Source organism: Sabethes cyaneus, chromosome 2 (genome assembly GCF_943734655.1).
Source record: "Sabethes cyaneus chromosome 2, idSabCyanKW18_F2, whole genome shotgun sequence".
In the NCBI taxonomy this organism is placed as follows: Eukaryota; Metazoa; Arthropoda; class Insecta; order Diptera; family Culicidae; genus Sabethes; species Sabethes cyaneus.
Genome location: NC_071354.1, coordinates 155,906,077 through 155,915,650, shown reverse-complemented (window position 1 = coordinate 155,915,650; position 9,574 = coordinate 155,906,077). Strand labels below are relative to the sequence as shown.

Below are 9,574 nucleotides of genomic sequence, written 5' to 3'. Positions count from 1 at the left end.
CGGGGTAGCTTCCGTTTGACGTCGGAACATGAGCGTTGTACGGCCGTCATGTCAAATTTGCGAAAGCATCTCTTGCGAAAGCATCTTCTACCAATTAACTGTTTGTAATTCGTGGCTCTCCTGTTATTTTTGTACACCAAGGAGCTCAAAATCCCGAAGAAATCTTCGATTGGGAGACATCGACTGATTTGACATGTTGTGGTTTTTGGGTACAAATGGTATCGAATGAGTATTCAGAAACGATTGTTTTTTTGGCATAATGCGATGATACTTTAGTATTGCCCATGTGCATGATGTTTTTGATTTCCGGGAATGCGCGTCTTCGAAACAGGGAAGCAACTTTCGTCGTCCAAAACAAAGCATTTTCCGGAATAATTTTTTATCAACCTGCGGCATTGGAATTTCAGCGTCGAAATATGACTCTTTTCAATGTTTTGCAGGTGGGAGCAGTTGAACTTTTTTGCGGCACCCAGTTGGCTCACGGAATCCTTGTTGTTGAAGATACGAGAAAGAGAACGAAATCCTTCTGCGTCCACAATTTTGAATGGTCTGCCTCTACCTTGCTTGAGAGTAGTTGTTGGGGATCTTAGGATGTGGTAAATAGTCGAAGCCATAACATTTTCGCTTTTAAAATGTTGTACCATATACTTTTTGCCGAGATCTTTGAGTAAATCGTAGAAGTGTACAACGCGCTTAAGAAATGCTTCTTGTTTTGGCGCCATTTTGAGCAAAACTTGGTAAGCATAAACAAAACAAAAAATACTGGCAGAAAGAGGACACAAAGAGCTAATACATACACAACCTCATTTCTCTCTGAGCTCGTTTGTTGTTGTGCATAGAGTCCCCGAAAAAAATCCAAAATTTTAGTTGCTACCCGTTAGTAGTGACCCGAAGCAATTTTTCTCTTAGGTTAACTGTCAAATTGACGCTGACGGATGCATGGACGCACCATTTTGTTTGGCCCTTAAGAGTTTTAAACTTGATGAGGATATAATTATTTATCTCATTACAACTATTTAACTTTCTAATCATAATTCAGATCTTTAGATGAAAGTTTCTTTTTTTAGGCCAATAAAAAGTTCGGAAAACAAAAAACAAATAATTTTTCTTCGAAGTCACGAAAAAAGGCTTAGAAGAACAGAATGATTAAAAATATAGGGCCAATAATTAATCATTTTGTTCTGAATACAGATTTTTCATTTAATTGTTTCATACATATTCTGTTGTATTCGCAACTATTAGGGTAATTTAGCACAATCCTTTATTATTGCAAAAAGCTTTGCACATGCACGCAAAAGTTTTTATACATTTTTATTTTTATTTAAATTTTTCTTTCATTGCTCAAATTTATGCTTTAAATAATTGAAGGAGCTTTGTTCAGATTGTTGGAGAAAGGTCCCCATCTACTATCTCGTTCCATTGGAGTAGCAACTAGCATTGCTTGATGCTTAAAAATAATTTACCAAAATTGAATCCCTCTACGTTGGGAGCTATTGCAATTATGGGACCTTTTGGCTTTATTCTATCTTTTTCATTGTATTAGGATTAATCTGGTTCGCTTCTAATTTCACAGAAATTAAAAACCTGCTAACTGACCCGCTAATGAACCAGAAAATACAAAATCACAAGGAGTGAAAGAATAGAAACTTGGAGCAGAAGATAAATTCTAAACAATAATCTGTAATAAACCATCAATCATTCCTCCTTGCGAAAATAAAATTTAAGAAGTAGCGATAGACAAAAACAAAACGTCAATTTATAGTTATAAAACTTCTTGCAATCTCAATAACATCACTAACATAACTCCAGATTCTCGCAAAACAAATTGACAAATTTGTTAACAAAACCGGTACCAACATCGGTTAAACAGAAATCGGTAAGCGGTCGCCACTCCAACGATAACAAACAGATATTTTAGAACAATTGGACCAATGGAAAAAATAATTGAAAACACTCAATATTCAAGCGATGTCATTATTTATCTTTAGGGTGGTGATTACGGTTACATCAGCAGTAATTTAGCATTAATTCTCTAAACCGAAAGAAGGCCCGATACAATACCAGTAAATAAGTGTGAGTGTACATGTATATATCAATGGATGTTTTTTTAAGAAACGCACTTAAATCCCAAATTTCGCATCAGAACAAAAAATCAAAAATGTTTCTGTCAATCAAAACACAGCGTAGTTTATTCTAATTTTTAATAAGCATTAACGAGAAACGCGAAAGAGTTGTAACGGAGTGAAAACATAAACTTGGTCAAATCCAACATTCAAAAGGAGTTGAATAAATCGGTGTTGCACATAACGGAAACGGAAACAAAAAAAAATCGGAGAGCTTACCACGTGACTACGGGCCATCGAAAAAAGATGACCGCTGTATACCACAATGACAATCACCACCTTTGGCTCACATATCGTAGCAGTTGATCTAAGAAAATTGCCTGAAAATTTTTTTTCTACCCCATCTTCGTTCCCTATGAATGCTATTATTTGCTCAAATAGAGTGTATTAAAAATTCTACAAAAAAAAACATTGAATTAACAACTTTCCGTTGTTATCAAACCAAAACCGTTATAAGAAGAATTTATAAGAAAGAAGCGATCAAAAGGATTTTAAATATATGTAAAACGCAAAGAAACATCATAACTATTTAGCAATTAGACTTTTTATAATTGCGATGTTATATATTTTGACGCAATTTCAGCAATGTGTTTTCATTGAATTGAAAAATAATACGAGGTGAAATGAGGTTTATACAATGGATTTTAGACTATCAGCAACAAATAGGGAAATGAACAACAATCTCTGCAATCGTTTGGTGTGTCACATTAACTTTGTAAACTGATCTCGTAAGAGATGTAGATTTAAGCTGCACGTCACAATCACGATACTACCTACTTGACGTTTACTTGCTGTACTATTAATCGCTAAACAAGCAACAAATATCACGCCCTTTACAAATAAAAACTACCAATAGAAAAAATTTGAACATTTCAATATTCAACCAAACGTGTAGTTCCACACTCAACACACCTTAACTGTGTTACTGTTTGACTTTTGCGTATCGTATGTTAACATTAGATAGGAATCGAAACCAACTGACAATCCACATAGATTTTCTATACATCTAACGTAAAGTAGAATCCTAACAAAAATGTAATATTCGTCAGGCAACATGTGTCCCATTGTGTCCATTTATATATCCGTTACACAACTGCCGTGCGATGAGAATGATGATAAGGTTGATACCGTGATATACAGGTACAAATCAACCCTATTTCAATCTTCTCCCCTTTATAGAGAAACAAATGGATCCTATAATAGTCTGTAGATAGATAGAAACTTGTTTCCAGGCTGTGATAAAGCATTGGTTAGACACTTTCCTTTCTGTTGAGATACTCGTAAAAGACAGGCAGAATAATGAATGCAAAATTAATAAACGAGAAACATACAATAAAACAGAGTCGAACAGGATTGAGAAAATTATGAACGCTTTAAAATCCTAATGCAGATTATATCCATTGCGAAAAGCCTTTAATATTCGCGCATATTTTTTTTCACAAAAAAACCTGCATTTTTAATCCACACTTGGTAGCTTCTAACTCAAAAATGCAACATTCGCTACAATGAATATTTCCTTTGCTAACTACAACATCGGTGTTAATTAATCATAGCATTTATCATTGTTAAAAGCTACATATTCATATTTACAACCATAGTCTATTTTGTAAAAGAAAGGCAATACATAGGATCCACACATTTTATATTAGATAATCTCTAGCACACCAAAGAAACAGAAGCTCATCTTCGTTTTCGCAATTTACGCTAAAAACAACAAAGTATTTTCATGAAACTCCACTGAAATGTACTGGACAGCAAAACAAACAAAATCTAGATGTAAAAAATCGTGCTTTGCAATAGCATAACATTCCAAACTAGAGTACGGAAATAAAGGTATTTTGCAGCGAAACGTTCCGTTGGCTGTAGTTGCGTCGTTGCATGGGTGAAAAACGGACCCATCATACATTTGTCGCCTCCGAGATCGAGAAGCAAAAGAGCAACTTAATGTACGCGAACAATACGCTAATCAAGACACTCTTCTTTATCGGTAAACCGGAATAAAAGTATTGTGAAAACAAAAACCCGAATTGTACTGTAAAAGTGGTTAACTATTTAAGCTTAAGTCGGAAATATAAAACTGCAGACACCATGACATTTAAACACGTTTTATTCAGTCTTACCTCTCTTTAGCAACCAACAGAAAAGTTTATTTGGAAACGTAAAACAATTTCTTAAATGGTATTTGAAACGGATTAAGGTTAGTATCGGCAAAATAAGCAGCCAATGTTTCATTAGACAAACAATCCGAAGGCGATTCCCTAGGTGCGGCCATGTTCGACATGCATTCACGTAAAAGATTCACATTACTGCTATTGTCGGATTGCTTAATCTGCGATAGGGTTTCCTGGAAAATAGCTCAAAATAACATTTTCACGAAATACTTCACCATTGTCTACCTACCTCGTACGTATCCTTCAATACTTTAGCTGTAGCAGAGTTCATTTCTTGAATTGGACATCCCAGCATCATGTTGGACAAATTCATGTAGAGCACTTTGAAATCCACTCCGTTGGCATTCTTCGGTTCCGGAAACTGTTCCGAAAGAGCAATCATCTTCATCGTCAGAGCAAGCTCGTGATTACACGTTTCTTTTAGCCCGGCCGAAAGCATCAGCTCGCTCCAATTGGTTACCTGAACGAACTCGGTGCTATTCCGCATCTTCTCGTAAACACATTCTTCTGATTTTGTGGAAAACTCATTCACATACTGCTTCACTTCACTTTTATCGTGCTTTTCGACATAATGAGCACCTAAAATCTTCTCTGGTCGTTGCGATCCGAATGTATCGAAAGCTGCATTCAAATGCCGTCTAAAGTAGCGATTGTTTGTATTCTGGCATGATTTAACGTTTGGTTCTCCCGTAGTTGTGTCCACCCGGTTGCTATCGGAATCGTTTTCGGCTCTTGCTGGTGTCGAATATTCAGACATGCTTACCGAAATATGTGAGGCGAATATTATCTATTAAAACTTATTATTAATCAACTTATTCACCTATAATCTGTAAATACCGTAAATACTCAAACCCAACGATTAGACTGAGCACTGATGTCTGATGTCTGATGTTTACATACAAAGATTCTTATTGGAAATGGAATTGACTATACTGTCAACGCTGTCATGTCAAGTGCGAGTGGATGACACGGATAGATATCATATACTGCCATAATTTTGTTAAAGTGCCATATTAGTAGAGTGACGACGCGTCATCATATACACAAGCATAAAAATTACTGTTGTATACGACTGTGTTGGTGGTTGGTTGGCAGCGGGAAACAATTTCGCTACTGGAAATGTTTTTGGATAAAAACCAATCGCATATAGGTAGGTGATATAGGTGATACGTATACGCGGTGGAGTGTGGGTATCTATCAATTATTTTTTTAGGTAAATAAAATGTTTGAACTTTTCTGATATCCACAACCCCTACGCACGTCGCCATTTTTCTGTGACTGAAACTGAAACGTCAAAAACACTGGGTGGGAAATCACTTCATAGAAAATCAATGCGACGGCCATTGTTGTTTGGGGTATAATAGTGAGGAGTCCAACTTAATGGGGGTACTGTCAAACTCTGTAGACCAAGATAGCTATGTCGAGCTTTTTATGAGCTATAATGGAGGACAGTTTAATCCTACAGAGGCTGTAGATTACAGAGGCGACAAGGCACTCAAAAACCGCTAAACTTTGAATCAAAACGGAGACTACCATCACAAATAAAGGTAACTGTCGGTTTTCATTCAAAATTTAGCGGATTTTGAGTGCCTCGTCACCTATGTAATCTATCCAGGTTTTTACGAGCCGCAATGGCGAACGTGTTCATAATCAGAGATGCCAGGTGATTTTTTGAAAAGTCTTCACGAATCAAGGAAAAATGTCTTCATTTGTCTGCTTTCGGCTTTCCGCCCATTTAAATTGCATGGTGAAGCTTCAAGTGAAGACATTTCACTTTTTTGTAACAAAAATGTTTTCAAAATGAAGACATGTCTTCACTTCTGGCATCTCTGTTCATAATATTTGAACAGCATTTTTGACATTTCTCTAATACATCGCACGTTTTCTTTCCGTACATTCCTTTAGTTTTACCGTGAACGCGCGGAAAGGAAACGTGCGATGTATTAGGGAAATGTCAAAAATGCGATTCAAATATTACGAACATGTCCGCCATTATTGAGATTGATGACAGCTACCGTACACACACTATGCCGCGTATACGTACACGCGATTTGTTGCTGCTGCTGTTGGTTTTTCCATGACGTTTTTCAAACTAGGGGAAAACAAACCACCAACACAACCGCAAATTAGCAAGCTCTATGTCTATGGCTCGTAAAAAGCCGGATAGTCTGTAATGGATATTGAAACCATTTTGATACAGTACTTACTTTACTTTAGTGGCAACGGTCCGTTACCGATCCTGCGCCGAACGAATTATGGTTCTCCAGTACCGTCGGTCCTGGGCTGCCGTTCTCCAATCCCCACGAACACCAGCATCGTCTTCGACAGCACACACCCACCGGGGGCGGGGTCTGCCTCGGGGTCTACGGCCTCTTCCTGGTTCTCTGCTGAAAATAGTTTTGGCTACTCTTTCATCGGGCATTCTGGTCACGTGTCCAGCCCACCGCAGTCTGCCACATTGCACTACCTTCACTATATCAGCATTTTCCATTTTCATTTTGCCACCAAGTATAGATCGCAGAATTTTACGCTTGAAAACCCCAAGCACTCGCCGATCAGCTTCCTTTAGCGTCCATGATTCGTGTCCATAAAGGGCCACCGGGAGGATTAGTGTTCTGTAGAGCGCCAGTTTTGTGCGAATTTGCAAACTGCGGGACTTCAGCTGGCTATGTAATCCGTAGAAAGCCAGATTCGCAGCTGCAACTCGTCGTTTCACTTCGCGGCTTACATCGTTGTCACATGTCACGAGTGTACCAAGGTATATAAATTCCTCTACTACTTCATATCGTTCCCCATCTAACTCCACCTCGGCACCAACACCACTTGAGCTCCCACGTTCCCTACTAGCAACCATGTACTTCGTTTTGGCGGTATTAATGGTAAGTCCCAATCTCGCAGCTTCCCTTTTAAAAGGCCTGAAGGCCTCTTCCACTGCTCTACGGTTGATTCCGATGATATCGACGTCATCCGCAAATCCAAGAAGCATGTGAGATTTCGTGATGATAGTTCTATTCCTTTCCACGTTTGTTCTTCGTAAAAGGTGCATTATGGCAATGTTGAATAGCAGGTTAGAGAGTGCAGCCCCTTGCTTCAGTCCATCCAACGTCACGAAAGCAGCTGAGGTCTCACCCGCTATTCTAACGCATGATTTGGATCCGTCCAGCGTCGCATGAATCAGCGTAACTAGCTTCGTCGGAAAACCATGTTCTGGCATTATCTGCCACAGCTCATTTCGTTTAACTAAATCGTACGCCGCTTTAAAGTCCACAAACAGATGGTGTGTCTGCAAGTTGTATTCCCGGAACTTGTCTAGCAACTGGCGCAGGGTAAACATCTGATCCGTCGTGGAGCGACCCTCACGAAAACCAGCTTGGTACTCGCCGCCGAAGGACTCCGCTAACGGTCTCAGTCTGCAGAACAGGATACGGGAAAGCACCTTGTAGGCAGAATTGAGCAATGTAATTCCTCGATAGCTTTTACACTCCATTCGATGTCCCTTTTTGATACAGTACTCAATTTAAAAAAAACGTATTCATTATTGCTAATTGCAAGAAAAATTTTCCAATCCATAAGTGCAAAATCGCTCTTAAAAGTGCTATTTTAGCTTAAGTCGCTTCGGTCTCTTCGGCGCACTGATTGCTTGGAATGTAACGAAGAAGTGCGCCGAAGATACCGAAACGATTTAAAGTAAAATAGCACTTTTATGAGCGATATCGCACTTTGGATGGTACAATTTTTCTTGCAATCAGCAATATCATGAAAATTACGTCTGAGAAATCATATCTAAAAAATTACACAGGTTTGCAAAAAATATTTTTTTTCTTCAGATGCATGAGATATTTTAGGTGGATTCTACGTTTTTCGAAGTGCTGAATCCAAAACTGATTTCCATCTTTCTTCATTGCATTTTTATATGAAAAAGCTACAAAATCGACGGAAAAGTCAGTACCACATGTCCGTAATAAAAAACCCAAACAAAGTTGTAAATTCATTTTTGTAAATTTCCTCCTAATAATATTGCGGCGCTTATAATAAATCATCCTGCTGCGGCGGTGGTAACGCGCTCAGGAGAGAACCGCGATACAACCGCAAAATTAAAATTTAAGTTTTCTGGTTTGTGGTTAAGCCTTAAGCGTCTATTTCCATGTCAGGAGCGGCTCTTAGTGGCTTGACGATTCCTCAATCAAGTAGGGTTACCAAGTAGCCGGTTTTGGCCGGCCCGACCGGTTTTTCACTTGCAAAACCGGCGGCCGGTCAATCCGGCAAAAAGTCCGGTTTGCCGACATATGAAGCCGGATTTGTACTTTTTTCCTGATTTTTTAAATTTTCTGATAAATTTATTAGTAATCCTGAGCGCAGTGGATCATTGAAGATAGCTAGTTTTGTAGAGACAATACGTTGCTTCTGGCGGTAGCATACATTAAATTGTCCACTAGCGCCAGAAACAGGTTGTTACTACCTTCAATAGCCCATTCAATGTTCGGTGTGGTTGTAACTATGATGTCCTGCCGTTCGTCTCCACTGACTTCTCATCCCATTTACACGGGAAACTGTCAAACGACTTCCACTTTCTCTCTATGCCGGTTACATGCTACCGGCGACTAGACTACACTACACATTCCAGGCAAATCCTCTACTATGCTATTAATACAAAAGTGCCACAGCGACCTGACACCCCCCCTCCCCTTCGCATATTTTTGAAGGCGGGACAACCGGCCGGTTTTTGTAATTTTCAGACTTGGCATCCCTACAACCAAGTGTGCGGTTGTGCTCCAGGTTAGGAGCGGCTCACGATAGTGTCTAATCCGGAGCGGACGGCTGTATCAAGAAATGTGTTGTTTCGACACTACACCTAAAATGGCAACCTCATCACGAGACTTGGTAGCGGGACCGTGCTCAAGGAACATTTTTGTTGTATAGCAGCTTATCAAGCGGTTGTTTTATATTCTATTAGTTCTAGCTATACAATAGTTGCCCAGTAAACCATTTGGTTTGTATATCTCGATTGCAACTGAGGTATACGAAATCATATCTGAACGAAAAAGTTATATTTCACGCCATATAAGAACATATATGTACCAAAGTGGAGGCGATATACGTGCGAAAATTTTGACAACTATTTGTAATTCTATTTTACGCAGTTTTTATAACACACAACTAAATACTCCTGAATATATGATTAAGATATAATCAAATATTGCAATTGCCTATCCTGCTTTATAATTCACAGTCATGAATTGTATATGAAGACACGCACGACTGCAAAACAACTTATTGTTT

The 9,574-nt window shown here is 38.7% G+C and overlaps 1 protein-coding gene across 1 annotated transcript; it reads right to left on the bottom strand.

Annotated features, from left to right (window-relative positions):
* Window positions 1–4,231: 4,231 nt before the first annotated feature.
* Window positions 4,232–5,124, bottom strand: LOC128737895 (uncharacterized). Its single transcript, XM_053832642.1, has 2 exons — window positions 4,524–5,124; window positions 4,232–4,467 (listed from the first exon to the last, which is right to left on the bottom strand). The coding sequence occupies exons 1-2, from the start codon at window positions 5,049–5,051 to the stop codon at window positions 4,270–4,272; spliced, it is 726 nt and encodes a 241-aa protein (XP_053688617.1). The 5' UTR covers window positions 5,052–5,124; the 3' UTR covers window positions 4,232–4,269.
* Between the last annotated feature and the right edge of the window lie 4,450 nt (window positions 5,125–9,574).